This window comes from Haliotis cracherodii, unplaced genomic scaffold, assembly GCF_022045235.1.
Source record: "Haliotis cracherodii isolate W230 unplaced genomic scaffold, xgHalCrac1.p SCAF_13, whole genome shotgun sequence".
NCBI lineage: Eukaryota > Metazoa > Mollusca > Gastropoda > Lepetellida > Haliotidae > Haliotis > Haliotis cracherodii.
In genome coordinates, this window is record NW_027266268.1 from 25,221,542 (window position 1) to 25,244,257 (window position 22,716).

General features: G+C 40.5%; 1 protein-coding gene across 1 annotated transcript in view; it reads left to right on the plus strand.

Annotated features, from left to right (window-relative positions):
* LOC139458546 (adhesive plaque matrix protein-like) overlaps window positions 1–22,402 on the plus strand; it is a 36,720-nt gene extending 14,318 nt beyond the window's left edge. Inside the window, exon 2 of the mRNA XM_071239975.1 lies at window positions 20,174–22,402. Coding sequence (XP_071096076.1) covers window positions 20,174–22,402 — 2,229 coding nt within the window. The remainder of the gene's footprint in view (window positions 1–20,173) is intronic.
* The last annotated feature ends 314 nt before the right edge of the window (window positions 22,403–22,716 follow it).

A 22,716-nucleotide genomic window follows, 5' to 3' on the forward strand; every position in this document is an offset into this window, starting at 1 on the left:
TGAATAGTTGACACTATGCATGAATCTGGATGTGCCTGGAGAGCTGACACTATGTCTGAACAGTTATGCATGAAGTGGGATGTGTCTGAATAGCTGACACTATGCATGAAGTAGGATGTGTCTGAACAGCTGACACTATGTCTGAACAGCTGACACTATATACATGAAGTGGGATGTGTCTGAACAGCTGACACTATGTCTGAACAGCTGACACTATATACATGAAGTGGGATGTGTCTGAACAGCTGACACTATGCATGAAGTGGGATGTGCCTGGAGAGCTGACACTATGCATGAAGTGGGATGTGTCTGGAGAGCTGACACTATGTCTGAACAGCTGACACTATGCATGAAGTGGGATGTGTCTGAACAGCTGACACTATGCATGAAGTGGGATGTGCCTGGAGAGCTGACACTATGTCTGAACAGTTGACACTATATACATGAAGTAGGATGTGTCTGAACAGCTGACACTATGTCTGAACAGTTGACACTATATACATGAAGTAGGATGTGTCTGAACAGCTGACACTATGTCTGAACAGTTGACACTATATACATGAAGTAGGATGTGTCTGAACAGCTGACACTATGTCTGAACAGCTGACACTATATACATGAAGTAGGATGTGTCTGAACAGCTGACACTATGTCTGAACAGCTGACACTATATACATGAAGTAGGATGTGTCTGAACAGCTGACACTATGTCTGAACAGCTGACACTACATACATGAAGTAGGATGTGTCTGAACAGCTGACACTATGTCTGAACAGCTGACACTATATACATGAAGTAGGATGTGTCTGAACAGCGGACACTATGTCTGAACAGCTGACACTATATACATGAAGTAGGATGTGTCTGAACAGCTGACACTATGTCTGAACAGCTGACACTATGTCTGAACAGCTGACACTATGTCTGAACAGCTGACACTATATACATGAAGTAGGATGTGTCTGAACAGCTGACACTATGTCTGAACAGCTGACACTATATACATGAAGTAGGATGTGTCTGAACAACTGACACTATGCATTCAAATGCTGGTGCCCTTGAACAACATTTATAATACATAGACACACTTATGCATGTATATTTTGCTACTTTCTGTTTTCTTGTCAAGTAGAATATAAAATAATCAGCCTCTTGTATATGTATATTTGAATAAACTGCTCAACTCAAAACGGTTATCAGCTTCACGGGGTATTAATCAGGGAACTTGTAAGTGGTTCATAAATGGGTTGAGGAGTCAAAAGAAATAATACTGGATATTAATGTGGAAAATAAATTCACTGCATATAAAGGTCATGAATAGAAAAATTACAACTCAGAATCTCCACAGCCTCTCAGCTTAAGGTTATTTTCAGATTATGAATACTGGTATTTCAATGAGCCCTGGTCTGGGGGCTTGCTGAAAGATTACATACCATGTTTTACACAGAGTGGCATTTACGTCCTTTCATCGAACTAAATAAACACTTTTTATCAAAGACAGTTTTAGTCATCTGCATCTTTTGATACTTTCTGTCGCGACCATACATACATGGAGATTATACACTGCATTCAATTTCAACTGTACAAATTTCATCACACTTAATTAAATTTTATTGATTATCTCACTGCATGCCTCGTCTGTAGTAATCTCGTCTTGTCTGAAGATGCATGACCACAATGGTGCAGGAATTGAATAGGTATATGCCGTGATTATGACTGTCGGTGTTTGTGTGTGATGTGAGGACAAGGTAATCTGGCTGCAGGCTTTTCTATCACTTAAATCAACCAGCTATAAGGCGAGTATGTCCAACCAGAGCACAAACAGACGAGTACACATTGGAACATTGTATCAATATAAAGTCAAAGAAAAATCAAAACCACTGGTTTTAGTAATCACCATCCTTTGTAAATGGTACATTGTGTAAATTATTAATAATGAAAAATATCCTGTTTCGAAACAGCTCATTATCAAATGCCAATAAGTAAAAGCAAATATATGCATCTGTGTTTTCTGTGAGGAGCTCAGGTTTCATAGTATCAAAGCAAATGTATCATCCTTCATTATTCACGATACTCTACTGGAAACAATATATCATAGTAATTCAGAACCAGTGTACTGTACCAGGTGTATTAAGTGAGGAATCTTGTTTCCAATTCTATTTCTAAATATTGTTTGATGGTTACTTTGTGTGTAGATAGTACTATCAGAAATCAGAGCCATCTGACTGACACTGGCGTTATTGATGGCTGTCCTTAGACAGCAGATCAGTGAAGTGTAATATTGGGTGTTATTCCCATGAAGGCTGTAGATGTTCTTACATTAGACAGCAGAACAGTGAAGTGTAATATTGGGTGTTATTCCCATGAAGGCTGTAAATGTTCTTACATCAGACAGCAGAACAGTGAAGTGTCATATTGGGTGTTATTCCCATGAAGGCTGTAAATGTTCTTACATCAGAAAGCAGAACAGCGAAGTGTCATATTGGGTGTAATTACCATGAAGGCTGTAAATGTTCTTACATTAGACAGCAGAACAGTGAAGTGTAATATTGGGTGTTATTCCCATGAAGGCTGTAAATGTTCTTACATTAGACAGCAGAACAGTGAAGTGTAATATTGGAGGTTATTCCATTAAAGGATGTTAATGTTCCTGCATTAGACAGCAGAACAGTGAAGTGTAATATTGGTAGTTATTCCCATGAAGGCTGTAGATGTTCTTACATTAGACAGCAGTACAGTAAAGTGTAACATTGGCTGTTATTCCTTTGACAGCTGTAGATGTTCTTGCATATATGTCACATGTAATAATGATTTAACACATGTATTCAAACAGCTTCACATTGGACAAAATTAGAAAACAAATGTATATATTTTATGCCTGAAAATGACAGTTTGAATAAATTGACCTGGAAAACATATGGGAACCTGCTACTGAAACTGTGGAAGTCTGGAGCATAGGACAACTGTGGAATACAACACCTGGCATTGTGATTGGATATACACAGTTAGTGGACGGTGCTGGTCAGCTGTCTTTGTTCTCCTCATGTTTATAACAGCTGACCAGGGACACAACAGGTGCTCGCTGAGGGACATAACAGTATTGATAACAGTATTGAACTGTCATGCAGGACTGGTGTATATAGATGATGGGTGTGGACTTGTTTAACATACAAGGTTGAGGACATCGAAATCCAAATGGTCTTACACACTGAAAAAAGCATGTACCAGGTAGTCTGTTTTGGCAAATTTAGAGATGCTTAAGACTGCATGTTATAGAAACTGAAACAGTACTGTTAAAGTGGAAAGAATAGTGGTAAAGTGAAGTTTATTGTAAAGTGACGGTGTGTTGTTTAAGTGGAGGGATATTGGTCAAATGAATTTTTTTAAACTAGAGTTAGTGCGTATATGGTTTTACGCCGCTTTTAGCAATATTCCAGCAATATCAGGGCAGGGGACACCAAAAATGGGCTTCACACATTGTACCAATTCGGGAATCGAACCCGGGTCTTCAGCGTGACGAGCGAAGACTTTAACCACTAGACTACCTGACCGCCCTTAAACTGGAGAGATACTGGTCAGGTGAAAGTGTATTGTTAATTAGATATGGCCACTATCAGCCATCTTGACCAAATTGGTAACAGCTGTTTGACTCCGAGGTCTATAGTGATACAATGATCCGTGGTAATGTAAGCTACAAAGCAAATTAAAATTGTATTTATAATGAATTATGATGTGTAAAATTTGTGATGATGCTTCAGGTAGGTGAAAAACCCCATTAAGTTCCACTTATATATTTATTATTATTCATCACCCCCATCAACATCATCATCAGCAGCAGCATTGTCATTGTCATTGTCATCGTCGTTGTCATCATCATCATCATCATCATCATCATCATCATCATCATTGTCGTCGTCATCATCATCATCATCATCATCTTCATCGTCATCGTCGTCACCACTACCACCACCACCACCATCACCATCATCATCATCATCATCATCATCACAATCATCACACCAGGCTTTGACAATAAAGTAAATCTGGTCTCCGGTTTGAGCAGAAAGATAAAAATAACATAAAACACTGTTACTCTGGTAACCGCTAGTTTTCCTTCATCCCTAGCTATTTCTGCAAACATCCTCATCTATTTTAACGTGTAAAAGGTTTACCGAAAATTCCCTTTTTAGACTAAAACTTGAACCCATTCTGTTGTTTTTAGTTTTTCTGCAGTTGTATTGATAATTGTTATTGCTTTAGGTTCAGCAAGGTGTATGTATGTTTTCCACAATCAATATCTCACCAGTACCAGATCATTATCACATTCTCAGGAGGTACCTATAGCATCCTTTTCACAGCGGAATGGTTCTGATATTTACCAAGAATCCATCCTGCAAATATCAGCCATATTTAGAAGTCTGCAGGGATTGAGCTCGGAATATTTCCAAAGTTTTTTTCGGTGTGTCTTCTTTGCATAAACAATTACTTCCGAAAGCATGGGCCGATGATGCCCTTGCTGTAAACACATCTGATATTCACATTTGATTTGGATTAAATTAAAAAACTATATGTGATATATCCTGTGTGGGGCTAAACATAGAAATTAATGCCACATCATCATCTCGTCCTATCACCATATTTTCACAGTCATCTTGATATAATCAATTTTGTCTTTGTTGAAATTTGTGTAATTTGAGAAATGTTTAAATATTGATTGAAATTCATTTGTTTAGTTTTGTTCTTCACTTTTTTACATCTGTTTGTTTTAATGTCCCTGCCTATAGATTTAGTGATAAAATATTGCATGCTCATCTGTTTGTTCAAGATCATCAGCATGATTAAGCAATGTTAACCCCTCAGTAATACCCTAGAAGATAGCTGATGGAAGACAGAGCTCATCCATCTCAAGCAAACACTTTGAGAGACAGAACTTCTTAACGATTATTATGTACTGGAATATGTTAGGGACTGGTCATATATTGGGGTGGGTGTGTCAGGGTTGGTGTTAGGGGAGGGGGGTGCTGGGGATTGGGAGGGGGGAGGGTCAGGGCATGGGCTTGGAAAAATGACACAGTGAAAGTGAAAGAGCCCAAATTAATCACAACTCAAGAGGTCACGAGGGTCAAGGTAATATGACACAATTGGATTTTTCCCACAAATATAAATTTGAACATGTATAGTAACAGACTTGTAATTTATTAGGGGAAGGGGGTCATGATAAAATGTTATGTGTATTGGGGGTATGAAAAGATGTTACATGAAGTGAGAGATTGTCAAAATATGATACAGTCCTAAGACCAATCCCACTGCACCCCCTGCACCCCCACCCCCCCCACACATGTCCACACACCCCACACACCCCACACACACCCACATCCATTATAATGTGTGACCAGTCACTAATCAGCACTGACAGGATAGATGAGTTAATGTCTGTTTATTGTCCAACTGACTGACCTAGCAGAGGTTAGGCAAAGTATTTTAATTTGATTTGACTGACACTCTAGTTATATAAATGTACACTATGTCATCTGTCATCTGTAGGGCTTTGTCATTAAGCAGAAGAGATTTGATGACAGGTGTTTTCAATGAGATTATAATTTATTGGCTGTGACTACGGATTTCCTAGTCTGTCTTACAGACCCTGATACAAATATAAATCAAATACAGTCCATGCAAGTCTATAATGTTTGGCAAGTCTAGATCACTGCGGTGAAGAGAATCACTGGGCTCCCTTTCTATTATATTTTTATTATGATAACTGAACAACTGTTTTTTCTGTTCATAATGTCTTGTCTTTTAAAATTGCATCTGTCCCGTAATGGAACGATTCTGCAATAAATATTATCTTATCTTATCTTATCTTATGTTCATTTCAGAGATTAGATGTTAGTCTACAGATTTCCAACAGATGAACATCTAAAGTGAAACCTAACATTGTAATTTGTTGTAACAAAGTATTCATTCATTATTTTGTTTCTGTATTGGATTTTTACATCAAATGTGCTAACAAATAACAAATTATTAAAAAATAATTTTACGATTTTGAATTCGGTCACCCGAGTAGGTCACATCACATGACCATGAAACTAATAATAGTAACAGTGAGTGAGTGAGTATGGTTTTACGCCTCTTTTAGCAATATCCCAGCAATATCAAAGTGGGGGACACCAGAAATGGGCTTGACACATTGTACCCATGTCGGGAATCGAACCCAGGTCTTCGGCGTGACAAGCGAACACTTTAACCTCTAGGCTACCCGACCGCCCTAATAAGAGTAACAAAAAAAACTTGCAGAAAACTTGTTATTATTATTAGTTATATGGTCCTGTGGTCACATTTTCTAATGAAAAGAAATAAAATCACCTGTGCCATCTTGAAAAGTAATTGTTAGTGAGGTGATTGTTATTTTTGCAGAGAGAATTAAATGTTTATGTCGACCTTATGTAGAAGGTATCCATAACAAGTGAAATATTGACTGACTGACCCCAAAAACTATAAGATTGCCTCTATGGTATAGCGATAGAGTGTCTGCCCAGGTGATGGAAGGTTGGTGGTTCGATTCCAAAAGACTTTAAAAGATTGTACTTGTTGTTACCCTGCCTGGTACTGAGGATTGAGGGAATAAAACAAGGAGTGGTCAGTATAATGTGTTTGCGTGGAGTTTCTATATAACTGCGGCATGTTTTTTCAGTTGGCTAACACTAACGACACACATGTGCATGCCCGTGTTTCGCTATAAGAGTGTATAATGTTAAACCCTATTTCACCTCACCTCACAAAAAGTACATGTGCGCTTTTGCTGCATAGTGCAGTATGTGCAGTGATGTATTGTGCAGACCCGTGATTCACACACAGAATACCCCAGACAATAGTGCAACTGCTCATATCAGTCACAAGGAAGATAGTACTTGAAAAAATGATACTTTGTGTGATCATGTTCTCAAGCTGGGTGGAATAGGCCTACATATCTGCAGGATTATTGACTTTCTTGCTAATCATCAAAATTTAGCGACAATATGAATTCAAAGATCTCACAAACGATCAGATGTTGGTTAAGTATGGATGTTTTTTGTCATGTTATATTTTATACACAACAAATTGTATATATTTTTGGTGAAATACAAAATAGTAAGAAACTGTTCATTATACAACTTGGACAACTGTTCATCGAATATTTTATATAAAGTGTGGAATATTCTCCCGATTTTTTTAATGTTCTGGCAATCAGTCCTCCTGCCATTTCCAGGCAGTTTGACGAGAAACGAATCATTTTCCACAATATCTATTCAAAGCGCGCCTATCATGTGATGCATTGTACACAAACTGATATGAAGCCAATACAGCCTGCTTTGAAAGAGTCTCAGCAAATTGTGAAAACTGCACGTTCAGCTGAGTGTTGAAAATGTCGACCTGTTTTCTGTAAGTCGTGTGCGATGTATTTTTAATGCCTTCTACTGAGCATTGTCATCTGCAGGCAAGGCCATCGGTGTCCCCTAATCAATACCGTAGTGAGAAAGCACAATGTATGTGTGTATGCTGGAATCTGCCCTGTACAGGTATAAAGCTTAACGAGGTTATCACGGACAGGTAACATCCAGCTTGTGAGAGCTGCATTTTGGACGATATTCCCGAGAATCTCACACCGCTATTGTTCACCAAACACTGGGAGAGACACTGCCATCTGTTTTGAACCTAGACTGACTGTGTCCACAAAAACAGGTAAATATGTTGCAGGTGTATCTTATTTAACCTGCAGGTGTGGGTAATAACAAGTTGTAAAGGCTAGGGTATATTGGGATTTATTTTCCAATTTAGCTAAGATGCAAATGAGTCATTATTAATTTTTTGTTCCACAATAGATAAATATTTATATTCATATTGTTTCTTTTTCGATATGCTGTTATGGAACACAAGTATGCAAGCTTCCATTAATCTTATTTGTAAATCTCTGCTTCCATTGGCAGTGTTGCAGAGTACTTAATGCAGTGTTTAGATTGGTACCAGGAAATGGGTGTAACAGACAGTTTGAGAAAATGTAATTTAATGCTTTTAAAATGAATATTCCTACACATTAATATTGACCATTGTCACTCTGTAGTGTGGAAAATAGTACAAGAATGCTTGGAAACAGTAGCTGGTATATTGACTGAGTCTCATTTATCACGTCTGATATATACAGATTGAGTCTCATTAATCTGGTCTGATATATATAGACTGCCTCTCATTAATCTGGTCTGATATATACAGATTGATTCTCATTAATCTGGTATGATATATACAGATTGAATTTCATTATTCTGGTCTGATATATACAGATTGATTTTCATTAATCTGGTTTGATATATACAGATTGATTCTCATTAATCTGGTCTGATACATACAGACTGATTTTCATTAATCTGGTCTGATATATACAGATTGAATTTAATTAATCTGGTCTGATATATACAGATTGATTCTCATTAATCTGGTCTGATATATACAGATTGATTCTCATTAATCTGGTTTGATATATACATATTGAATTTCATTAATCTGGTCGGATATATACATATTGAATTTCATTAATCTGGTCTGATATATACAGATTGATTTTCATTAATCTGGTATGATATATACAGATTGATTCTCATTAATCTGTTCGGATATATATATTAATCTGGTCTGATATATACAGATTGATTCTCATTAATCTGGTTTGATATATACAGATTGAATTTCATTTATCTGGTCTGATATATACAGATTGATTTTCATTTATCTGGTATGATATATACAGATTGATTTTCATTAATCTGGTATGATATGTACAGATTGATTCTCATTAATCTGGTCTGATATATACGGATTGATTCTCATTATTCTGGTCTGATATATACAGATTGATTCTTATTAATCTGGTCTGACATATACAGATTGATTCTCATTAATCTGGTCTGATATATACAGATTGATTCTCATTAATCTGGTCTGATATATACAGATTGATTCTCATTATTCTGGTCTGATATATACAGACTGATTCTTATTATTCTGGTCTGATATATACAGATTGATTCTCATTAATCTGGTCTGACATATACAGATTGATTCTCATTAATCTGGTCTGATATATACAGATTGAATTTCATTTATCTGGTCTGATATATACAGATTGATTCTCATTATTCTGGTCTGATATATACAGATTGATTCTCATTAATCTGGTTTGATATATACAGATTGATTCTCATTAATCTGGTTTGATATATACAGATTGATTCTCATTAATCTTGTCTGATATGCATAGACCGACTCCAATTTTTCTGGTCTGATATATACAGACTGATTCTTATTAACCTGGTCTGATATACATAGACTGACTCCAATTATTCTGATCTGATATGTACAGACTGCCTCTCATTAATCTCTTCACCATTTACAGGTGCCCTTTCCTAAATGCCCATCACTGCTTTTCAGATGTTATCAACCTGTGTTCAAGGAATGTGTATGATAGGTCATTTGCAGTGGTGCCATGCTATTTGACAGCCTGGTGGCATTGTACAAAGAAAACAGATTCTCCCATGCTAAAGGCTGTGTCACAGAGCCACGTTCTGGAACACAAGTCAATGCATCATGACAAACGAGCAGCTTTGAGAAATACGAAATTGACCTTCTTTCTGATTAATTACATAAGAGGCTGGTATGAAAAATATGTTCATGAAATAAAATAACGTCTGCATTGTGAAATATTGAACATATGACTCTCAAACAGTGGCCTGGAAGTGAGCATGCTTTATGAATCTGTGGATTCAATATTAGCAGGAGAGACGATATTAATAGACATTGATCTCAGGATTCTGTGGTATGAAATGTACACTAGGATATGGACATTGGTAGACAATGATGGAGGTAGTATCGGTGTGAACAGGTAGACTGGCTTTAGTCTCCTCCATGACAGTAAATGTACACTAGGATATGGACATTTTATTGGTGTGAACAGATAGACTGGCTTTAGTCTCCTCCATGACAGTAAATGTACACTAGGATATGGACATTTTATTGTTGTGAACAGATAGACTGGCTTTAGTCTCCTCTATGACAAGAAATGTACACTAGGATATGGACATTGGTAGACAATGATGGAGGTATTATCGGTGTGAACAGGTAGACTGGCTTTAGTCTCCTCTATGACAGGAAATGTACACTAGGATGTGGACATTGGTAGACAATGATGGAGGTAGTATCGGTGTGAACAGGTAGACTGGCTTTAGTCTCCTCCATGACAGGAAATGTACACTAGGGTATATGGATAGACAATGATGGAGGTATCATTGGTGTGAACAGGTAGACTGGCTTTAGTCTCCTCCATGACAGTAAATGTACACTAAGATGTGGACATTTTATTGGTGTGATCAGGTAGACTGGCTTTAGTCTCCTCTATGACAGGAAATGTAAACTAAGATGTGGACATTTTATTGGTATGATCAGGTAGACTGGATTTAGTCTCCTCTATGACAGAAAATGTACACTAAGATGTGGACATTTAATTGGTATGATCAGGTAGACTGGCTTTAGTCTCCTCTATGACAGGAAATGTACACTAAGATATGGACATTTTATTGGTGTGAACAGGTAGACTGGCTTTAGTCTCCTCTATGACAGGAAATGTACACTAAGATATGGACATTTTATTGGTGTATCAGGTAGACTGGCTTTAGTCTCCTCTTTAACAGGAAATGACACTACAATATGGACATTGGTAGACAATGATGGAGGTAGTATTGGTGTGAACAGGTAGACTGGCTTTTGTCTCCTCTTTAACAGGAAATGTACACTACAATATGGACATAGGTAGACAATGATGGAGGTAGTATTGGTGTGAACAGGTAGACTAGCTTTAGTCTCCTCTATGACAGGAAATGTACACTAAGATATGGACATTGGTAGACAATGATGGAGGTAGTATTGGTGTGAACATGTAGACTAGCTTTAGTCTCTTCTATGACAGGAAATGTACACTAAGATGTGGACATTTTATTGGTGTGATCAGGTAGACTGGCTTTAGTCTCTTCTATGACAGGAAATGTACACTAAGATGTGGACATTTTATTGGTGTGATCAGGTAGACTGGCTTTAGTATCCTCTTTAACAGGAAATTTTCACCAGGATATGGACATTGGTAGACAATGATGGAGGTAGTATTGGTGTGAACAGGTAGACTGGCTTTAGTCTCCTCTATGACAGGAAATGTACACTAAGATATGTGGGCAGACAATGATGGACTGGCTACAGTCTCTGTGGTTTTCTCTTTGTCTGGCAGTATGGACCAAGGGCAGATCCAACATTTTTAAACGGGAGGGGTCAAAAATATTAAAATCCATTCTCAGCTGCTACTTTACTGCAAACAACATACATTTGATTTTCAAAAGTTGGGGGGGGGGGAGGGGAGGGATCTGTCTATCTCTTGTGTCGCAATTACAAATTGAAACTACATTGTGTCTGACAAGAAAACCGAAGTGCAGAAACAAACAGATCTCATATCATTCCACAGTTGTCTCATTGTCATACCCAGCAGCTTACCATCAGAAGGAAAATTATATGATAGAATTTATCAATTTGTTATCTTGCATTCCATTAACTAATTTCATCCCATTTGGAAACAAAAATAGGGGCATAAACATGTATATGTCCAAAAAGCCAGCTGAGAGATGTTATGGGACAGTAAGCTCACAGTGAGGACACAGTTTCAAAGTGAGGCTGATGGTGAAGGCTATCAATTCATCAATTTATTACCACATTATCAGTGTCTTATGATGATTGGACTGAACTGCGAGGCCTGAACGCATCCATTGATCCATGATGAAAGGGTGGTAGGCAAACACCTGACATGGCCCTGACAGAACGGACAGGTTGGATGTGATAGGACCACTGATGGAACTGTTTGATATAGGGAATATGTAAATATACAGCACAGGGGCGGGATAATATTTGATTATGACATGAGTATTTGAAGACTGCATGTTTTAGTGCATTGTGCTGTTGTTTCTCTTTGATGTGTCAGATCAATGTGGTTTGCTGTGTGTGTTCTGGTTGAAGACATAATTACAGAAAGTAGGAAGTAATATTTTACTTATGAAGATGTAAGTAGGAAGAGAGTAAGGAACACAGACTGGTCTGTCCGACTCCATCTTGCAAGGACTCTTTGTATCTCTGTGTTGGTATTAATGAAGGTTGTTGGTTGGTTTGTTGTTTAACGCTGCATTCAGCAATATTCCAGCTATATGACAGCGGTCTGTAAATAATCGAGTCTGGACCAGACAATCCAGTGATTGATATCATGAGCATCGATCCACGCAATTGGGATCGATGACATGCATCAACCAAGTCAGCGAGCCTGACCATCCGATCCCGTTAGTCACCTTTTACGACAAGCATAGTCACCTTTTACGGCAAGCGTGGGTTGCTGAAGACCTATTCTACCCCGGAATCTTCATGGGTCTATTAATGAAGGAGTTAGTGAGTGTTTGTTCTCAGCAATATTTCAGCTTTATGACGGCAGCCTGTAAAGTCGAAACTGGTCCATATAATCCAGTGATTGATATTGTTATCACAGATCCATGTCATTGGTGTACAATTACACGCAATCAGCCAAGTCACCGAGCCTGACCACTAGATTTGTTTGGTCTGCTCTCAGAATTATTCCAGCTGTACGACAGCGACCTGAAAATAATTGAGTCTGGGCCAGACAATCCAGTGATTGATATGACAAGCAGTGATACTTCCCTCAGTGTATGATGACACACAATCAGCCAAGTCACCAAGCCTGACCAACCAATCTATTTGGTCCTTTAGTGTGTAGGAATATCAATGATTACACCAGAAAAGTCTACATCTCTTTAGGTATTTTTTGGCATGCTTTGGCATGTTGGTTGATAAGTCTGAAGTTCGACAGTAGTCATTACTGAGCCATCCTTTAGGGTTTGAATCCCAGATTCCCAGATTCTCCCTGATTATACTGATGAATAACACCAAAGTGGGTTAGCTGTCCATATACTGGTGCCACATTCCTACTGCTCATCATATACCCCTTGAAGATCCAGGCTAGAATTGGTCTTCAGCAACCCATGCTGTCATTAGAGGCAGACCCTTGAAGATCCAGGCTAGAATTGGTCTTCAGCAACCCATGCTTGTTGTAAAAGGCCACTGATGGGATCGGTTGGTCAGATTTGGTTGATATATTCTTATTTATTGTTGGAAGTGGGCCAGCTGTGAATATACTGTCCAAGTTTGCTTCACATACTCACTCATCATATGCTGGAAACTCTCATGAAGGGGTAGGGTAGGGTAGGGTAGGGTAGGGTAGGGTAGGGTAGGGTAGGGTAGGGTAGGGTAGGGTAGGGTAGGGTAGGGTAGGGTAGGGTAGGGTAGGGTAGGGTAGGGTAGGGTTAGGGTAGGGTTAGGGTTAGGGTAGGGTAGGGTAGGGTAGGGTAGGGTAGGGTAGGGTAGGGTAGGGTAGGGTTAGGGTTAGGGTTAGGGTAGGGTAGGTTAGGGTAGGGTAGGGTAGGGTTAGGTTAAGGTTAGGTTAGGGTAGGGTTAGGGTAGGGTTAGGGTAGGGTTAGGGTTAGAAGTATTAAAAAATCATTTATGAAGGGTTGGGTTAGGGTTAGGTTAGGGTTAACCAAAGAACCATTTTAAGCAGGAAATGGGAAGAAATCTTTCCAAAATGTGATGCTCTAAACAAGTTGAAGTTCTTTCATATTACTGTTACTACAGTAATAGGAAGAATTGGGTGTTCTTTTTTGTGTGGGAATGACACATGCACAATAATGTGTTAAGTCACCTCACCAAGTTGTTGTTCTCGCTTTATGAACATCATGTTTACCGAGAAGCGATCAAGTCTAATGTACAAGCTGTGTAGAAAATTCCCAATATTTGGGTAAAGAGTGTTAAATTTGATGTCCTATTAGTCATCAATTGTAAACAGACTCCCGAACATCCAACCGACAATAAAGAAATTTTTATACTCCACACACATTATAAATCATTCAAGCATTTTTAATTACAAGGTGAACAGTTTTCCAAGTGATAGTAACCATTGATTGGTTTTTACGACTGACTGGTACATAATGGAAGGCAAGGATGTCACAGTGGCCTACTATTGTCACCAAGTTGAACCATATATTGATTTTGGTTCCAAATGTCACTTGCATTATAACCCAAGCTGTGTTAGGCAAACAGAATGGGAATTGTCGTAGTGTTGCGTGCTGTAGCAGTGTAGTGTATGGAGTCAGTAGTCCAGGGCGCAGTATGATATGGACAACAGTGGTCTGAGGGCAGGGTTCACCAGCATTTCCTGTTCTGATCTATACTATCAATACCATTATGAGTGATTACATTGTACGTAAAGTACATGTTGGTTTTGTGTTTACTACTAGTAACTAAAAGTATATGCCGTGTTTGATGGCAACTGAAAATGAAACAGGGGGCACGGGTGGCCCAGTCATCTAAGGCGCCGCGATAGGTCTATTTCAGTGAGAAATTTCAGTTAAATTAGTCTTGAAATGAAATATGGTTTTATATCTTGAATTCAGAATGAACCTCTAGCCTGTTTAGTACATGTCTCAATGTCTTTCCCACTTTCTCATTATATACCTGGGGACACGGGTGGCCCAGTCGTCTAAGGCACCGCGATTTGCTGTGCAGAGTTGTGTCCCTTGGGTACGCCAGAAACCTATGATTGTGGGTTCGAATCCCGGTTCGCCCTGATTATGTTTCTAGGTTTGTCAGCACCATACCCATGCTCGTGGGTTTCACCGAACTGGTAAACGTCTGAGACCTGCATCACTTCAGGCTTTCCTCCCACATTCAGCTGACACGCCGTGATATAACTGGAATGCTGTTAAAAGCGGCATTAAACCCAACTCACTCACTAAAAATGAAACACAATAAAAAATAGTTATTCGATGGTGATGTATTTGATATAGGTATCATAGTTGTATTTTATACCTTATGTTTGCAGTATTTCAGTCACTGTTTTAAGCCCAGTAATGTTTTGATAATGTTTAGAATTATTTGGTCAAATTCAATTTTCAAGTGTATACTTTTGCTTGCCCACTGTGAAATGACTTGTATGATTTAGGCCTCTTTTTTTTCATTTTTATCCCCTCCCAAATGATGTTTTATGGATGCATATAGAAACAGGCTCAGTCCATCTGTCAGTCTATCACTTTTCGTTTCCAGAGCTTCAACTCCAACTGTTTTATGTTTCTTCCTGAAACTTTGTATGCACACCAGGATGCCTTTTTACTATTCAGGACTTTTTTTTATTTCCTTTTGTTTTATCGTTTCCATGACAACAAGATGGACTTTGTTTGAAATGAGGGTAGGGTTCATTTCCAGACTATAACTTATTAGCTGTTCATTTTGTCTTTGTGAAACTTTATATACACAGGCAGGCACTGTACTTTTGCCAGTTGCTGTTCACAATTATTATTTTTTCTTAGAATTTCTTTGGCAACAAGGACGGTCGGGCAGCCTAGTGGTTAAAGCGTTCGCTCGTCATGACGAAGACCCGGGTTCGATTCTCGAAATGGGTACAATGTGTGAAGCCCATATCTGGTGTCCCCCGCCCTGATATTGCTGGAATACTGCTAAAAGTGGCGTAAAACCATACTCACTCACTCACTCACTCACAACTAATCATCTCATGCTAAATGTGTTCAAAATGTGGCATTAATCATTTCCTACATTGTCTGTATGTAATTGTTTTGTTATTAAAAGTACAATATTCAATGGGTTGTTGTGTTTGGTCATCAATCATAATGTCAGTTGAACTTAGGATTAACCTGTTTTGGTATAATGAGGTATATGACAAACTTTTTGTGATTTGATTCACATATTTGAAAGTACAAGGGTCATCGATGACTTTGTCTTCTTGTGTTTTTTAATTGGCCCACCATCCGTAGCCACATGAATGCCACCAACCCAATGGTAGAGATATTAAGTTTATGTATTTTTGCTTGTCTGCTCGATTTTGGATTGAAAATAGGAATATTCTACTTTACCAACACACAATGCAATGACTTTGTTCTCAATAATTTATGAATGTGTGGTTTCTGGCATTTACAAACACTTGGTAAAGAGACCGAAATTAAACGTCAATATTTGAGAGTAAACATCCTATTTAACAGTTTACTCATTAAAGGCATACTCATAAACATGTAATAAGTCGGCAAAAAATTAACAGCACCATAATTTCAGACATTTCAATTTTTAACACACCATTAATACGAGAAACAAGGCCTCATGCATGGCTTTACTTTGCCAATAATGCCTTTAATAGAAGGAAAGAATAAAGAATACTCCCATTCTCTACTCCCCAGGGAGCTGAGAATGAAAATCGAGTACACACTGAATCATTGACTGGGTAATAATAGTGTAGCACCATAAGCTGGTGAATGGAATTTGGTGCATTTTAAATGGACTTATTTTTTTACAAGCAGCAGTTAAGTTTGGCAAAAATAACTAACTAAAAAGACTAACATTTAGTCCCGGAAATCTTATATTACAGAATATCCTTCTTGACTCTAAAAATATATAAAAATTCCCTATGCTGATTGTGGAATAGAGCTAGCTTGAGCTGGCTAGACTTGCATTTGTATGGATTTCTAGATTATTATTTTTTTCATAAAATAAATATATTCCACGGTCATGGTGCAGGACTATAAACATCATAACAACAGTGTATATCTATCTGTTAGTTGTAACAATTGCCAGGCCCATAATGCTATGGGGGGGTTGTGTGTCCCAAACTATATGTAAAGGCACAATGTCATTCAACCTTTCAATCGATTTTTAATCCCCGATGCACTGACTGCATGGGCAAACAATTTCACACCTCAAAAAGTTTTAAAAATATATAGAAACATGTATTTTAATGTATTTCAGCTGACATTTAGGCCCATTAATATAAACTATAGAACTCAACTTTTGATAGTGATAATGAGACAAGTGCAGTTCCAGCATTTTTTGAAGGGAGGGGTCCACTATATCAAAATCATTTCTCAATCAACTTTACTGCCTACAGCATACTACATTTTTCAAAAGATTCTTGTTGTAAGAGGCAACTAACGGGATCAGGTGGTCAGGCTCGCTGACTTGGTTGATGCATGTCATCGTATCCCCATTGCATGGATCGATGCTTATGATGTCAATCACTGGATTATCTGGTCCAGACTCGAATATTTACAGACCGCCGTCATATAGCTCACTGACTTGGTTGATGCATGTCATCGTCTCCCCATTGCATGGATTGATGCTCATGATGTCAATCACTGGATTATCTGGTCCAGACTCGAATATTTACAGACCGCCGTCATATAGCTTGCATATTGCTGAGTGCCGTGTTAAACAACAAGCACTCACTCACTTTGTAAATTTACATGTCCTGCGAATCTGTTTTGTGTATCAAGATAAAAAATATCCCTATCATATAGGGAGTAGTATATAGGAAGAGTCTTAATTGATAGTTTACAAATCAAAGATGGACATGATTTCTTATTGGAATAAATATAACACCCTGTTTTATCCAAACATTAGCTTATTTGATATCATTCTCTGTAACATGATCTATGAACCTTTTATTTCGTCGCTGAATGGACTCAGTTCTTCATGTTTGAGCATTGTGAGACATACTATCAGCTCATATTATCCAGACCAATTTGTCTTACTGGCGCTAATTCTTGTCTCCTCAAACCTCAACCAGCTTCATTTTTCTATTGAATACCGGTACCAGAATGAGTTTCCGTCATGACAGATTGTGCCAATTCAGCCATCTTGAAGCCATGAGCAACTATACATGCGAAAGAATGAGCTATATTATGCAGTCAATATAGTTTTGAAGTTTAAATGACTTACGTTACTAATGTATAACAACATTTGAAAGTCATTATAACCATTTTAGAAAAAGTAAAAACTTAATAATGCTAAATGTGGAACTAATATTTCCTTTGAAATCTGAATCATCCTTTCAAATGTATTTTTGAATTGTAACAGATGTAGAATGCTACATTATTACAGCTACGCAATAGATTGAAGATGAAATCCATTATGGGTCTTAATGGCATGCAAAGATATTAAAATACAATGTGACCTAGATCGTGGTCATCTGGCAGATGGATGGATCGCAAGATATATGGGGCCCCTGATTATCAATATCTGCCAGACATGGTAGCCAGTATTATCTATATCATACCACAATTGGAAGCATCTGATTGGTCAGCTGATGTATGAGGCAGTGTAGCCTGTAGACTATCACTGACACACACGACGCTAATCCAGGACAGCCTCAAATTGGACACCATCCTTGTCTGGTCTCTTGTTTGTATTATAATGATCAAATCAACACATCCTCTTAGCTTGTTTGCTACAGCCTGTCATTGTATTTACCCAAAGCTTAATGTCTTAACTTGTGATGCATCAGAATGTGTTGAGCCCTGATCTCCATGGTGCATGTAGTGACTGATGAACTATCCCTAACACCCGATACATGTACCCGGTACTTCATACCCTGAGTAGAATAGGTCCCCTGTACCCAATACTTGTCCAGTGAGTTGACACAGGGAAGAATAGGTCCCCAGTACCCAATACTTGTCCAGAGAGTTGACCCAGGGTAGAATAGGTCCCCAGTACCCAATACTTGTCCAGAGAGTTGACCCAGGGTAGAATAGCTCCCCAGTACCCAATACTTGTCCAGAGAGTTGACACGGAGTAGAATAGCTCCCCAGTACCCAATACTTGTCCAGAGAGTTGACCCAGGGTAGAATAGCTCCCCATTACCCAATACTTGTCGTGAGAGTTGACACAGGGTAGAATAGGTCCCCTGTACCCAATACTTGTCGTGAGAGTTGACACAGGGTAGAATAGCTACCCAGTACCCATTACTTGTCGTGAGAGTTGACACAGGGTAGAATAGGTCCCCTGTACCCATTACTTGTCGTGAGAGTTGACACAGGGTAGAATTGGTCCCCTGTACCCAATGCTTGTCGTGAGAGTTGACACAGGGTAGAATAGGTCCCCTGTATCCAATACTTGTTGTGAGAGTTGACACAGGGTAGAATAGGTCCCCTGTATCCAATACTTGTTCTGCGAGTTGACACGGAGTAGAATAGGTCCCCAGTACCCAATGCTTGTTGTGAGAGTTGACCCAGGGTAGAATAGGTCCCCAGTACCCAATACTTGTTGTGCGAGTTGACACGGAGTAGAATAGGTCCCCTGTACCCATTACTTGTTGTGAGAGTTGACACAGGGTAGAATAGGTCCCCAGTACCCAATACTTGTTGTGAGAGTTGACATGGGGTAGAATAGGTCCCCAGTACCCAAAACATGTCCAGAGGATCGACTGATGGAGATTGTTTGGTTACAGTGTCGACATTGTGTCCAGCATGGATCAGTGCTCATTCTGCCAACCCTGGTCTGTCTGGCCAAGACTTAATTATTTCCAGCCTGTCATATATAGCAGAAATATCGTTGACTTTGGCACAAAACAACACTCACTCTGCTTGCATTCTTCCTCCTCTTCTAATCACTCAGAAGATCAGACAATGGACTTGATGACCGTTCCCCTTCGGTATGGCGTGATATTTTGGCCATCAAAATAATTAACATGTCTGAGGTGATTTTATTTAATATTAATTAATCTACATTTAAATTTCCTACACTTTATCTGACAATTTTCTGAACTGTTCTTTTGTTAGTTCCTGAACATTCTCAAGACAAGTTATTCATTTTTAGAATATTTTTTTTCTAATCTGTCTAACTGCAGTATGACCCTTTCAAGTCCATTCAAGTGAGCTGTGTACTGTGGTATTTCCCCATGCACATGATGTTCGTAGATTGGCGTCTCTTGGACAGAGTGATCAATTCGTACCAGTTGAAGATTTTAAATTTCCAGTCCAAGTGTCAGCTTGATGTTGACTGATCTCAGTACAAAGGGGGCCCAGTGCACGTTTGATCCTTCCCTTGTTCCAGAGACCTGGTCATAAACCTGCTCAGCGTACACCCCAGCTCATCTTCTGTCTCCCTCAACGGAACACGGCATCCACATAATTGCTCCTCCATCTTTAGGAACTCCCCCCATGATCCACACAAGATCAAAGTGATACCTCTGTGTCCTCCACCCACCTACAGGATACCTCTGTGTCCTCCACCCACCTACAGGATACCTCTGTGTCCTCCACCCATCTACAGGATACCTCTCTGTCCTCCACTCACCTACAGGATACCTCTGTGTCCTCCACCCACCTACAGGATACCTCTGTGCCCTCCACCCAGCTACACAGGATACCTCTGTGTCCACCCACCTACAGGATACCCCTGTGTCCTCCACCCACATACACAGGATACCTCTGTGTCCTCCACCCACATACACAGGATACCCCTGTGTCCTCCACCCACATACACAGGATACCTCTGTGTCCTCCACCCACATACACAGGATTCCTCTCTGTCCTCCACCCGCCCACACAGGATACCTCTGTGTCCTCCACCCACATACACAGGATAACTCTGTGTCCTCCACCCATCTACAGGATACCTCTCTGTGCACCAACCCAGCTACACAGGATACCTCTCTGTCCACCCACCTACAGGATACCTCTGTGTCCTCCACCCACCTACAGGATACCTCTGTGTCCTCCATCCACCTTCACAGGATACCTCTCTGTCCTCCACCCACCTACACAGGATACCTCTGTGTCCTCCACCCACCTACACAGGATACCTATGTGTCCTCTACCCACCTTCACGGGATACCTCTCAGTCCTCCACCCAGATACACAGGATTTCTCTCTGTCCTCCACCCACCTACAGGATACCTCTCTGTCCTCCACCCACCTACAGGATACCTCTCTGTCCTCCACCCACCTACAGGATACCTCTGTGTCCTCCACCCACCTACACAGGATACCTCTCTGTCCTCCACCCAGATACACAGGATACCTCTCTGTCCTCCATCCAGATACACAGGATACCTCTCTGTCCTCCACCCACCTTCACAGGATACCTCTCTGTCCTCCACCCAGATACACAGGATACCTCTCTGTCCACACACCCAGCTACAGGATACCCCTCTATCCACCCACCCAGCTACAGGATACCTCTCCATCCACCCACCCAGCTACAGGATACCTCTCTGTCCACTTACCCACCTACAGGATACCTCTCTATCCACCCACCCAGCTACAGGATACCTCTCTGTCCACCCACCCAGCTACAGGATACCTCTCTGTCCACCCACCCACCTACAGGATACCTCTCCATCCACCCACCCACCTACAGGACACCTTTCTGTCCACCCACTCAGCTACAGGATACCTCTCTGTCCACCCACCCAGCTACAGGATACCTCTCTGTCCACCCACCCAGCTACAGGATACCTCTCTGTCCACCCACCCACCTACAGGATACCTCTCTGTCCTCCACCCCACCTACAGGACACCTTTCTGTCCACCCACCCAGCTACAGGATACCTCTCTGTCCACCCACTCAGCTACAGGATACCTTTCTGTCCACCCACCCAGCTACACGGGATACCTCTCTGTCCACCCACCCACCTACAGGATACCTGTCTGTCCTCCACCCACCTACAGGATACCTCTCTGTCCACCCACCCAGCTACAGGATACCTGTCTGTCCTCCACCCACCCAGCTACAGGATACCTCTCTGTCCACCCACCCAGCTACACGGGATACCTCTCTGTCCACCCACCCACCTACAGGATACCTGTCTGTCCTCCACCCACCCAGCTACAGGATACCTCTCTGTCCACCCACCCAGCTACACGGGATACCTCTCCATCCACCCACCCAGCTACAGGATACCTCTCTGTCCACCCACCCAGCTACAGGATACCTCTCTGTCCACCCACCCACCTACAGGATACCTCTCTGTCCACCTACTCACCTACAGGATATCTCTCTGTCCACCCACCCAGCTACAGGATACCTCTCTCTCCACCCGCCCGGCTACAGGATACCTCTCTCTCCACCCACTCAGCTACAGGATACCTCTCTCTCCACCCACCCAGCTACAGGATACCTCTCCATCCACCCACCCACCTACAGGATACCTCTCTGTCCACCCACCCAGCTACAGGATACCTCTCCATCCACCCACCCACCTACAGGATACCTCTCTGTCCACCCACCCAGCTACAGGATACCTCTCCATCCACCCACCCAGCTACAGGATACCTCTCTCTCCACCCACCCAGCTACAGGATACCTCTCCATCCACCCACCCAGCTTCAGGGCACTTTTCCATCCACCCCACTATCCAGGTGTATACCTCTCTCTGACCAACAACCCTATGCACCAGCTCACCCCAGCTACAACAGACCTTGTACAGTATGTACATGACATTCCAGGACATGTGTGGATATCTTACCAGGCCCCATCTGACCATTATCCAACACGTTACACAATGTTACATCACACTATCAACATCCCCTGGTGTGGAACAAATCGTTACATAACCGACTAACCTAGCTATTACCCAATTCTGTCACCCCGTGTGGCGCTCCCTGTGTGTGGCTACACCGAGTCACAAGGGTGACAATCAGGGATGCCAGCATCACTAAGTGGCTGGGTACTACAATCAGTGGAAAAGAAAGCACTCGGTAGCACTACTCATTCAACTTTCACACTTTGTTAATCCTATCTCCTTATACTGA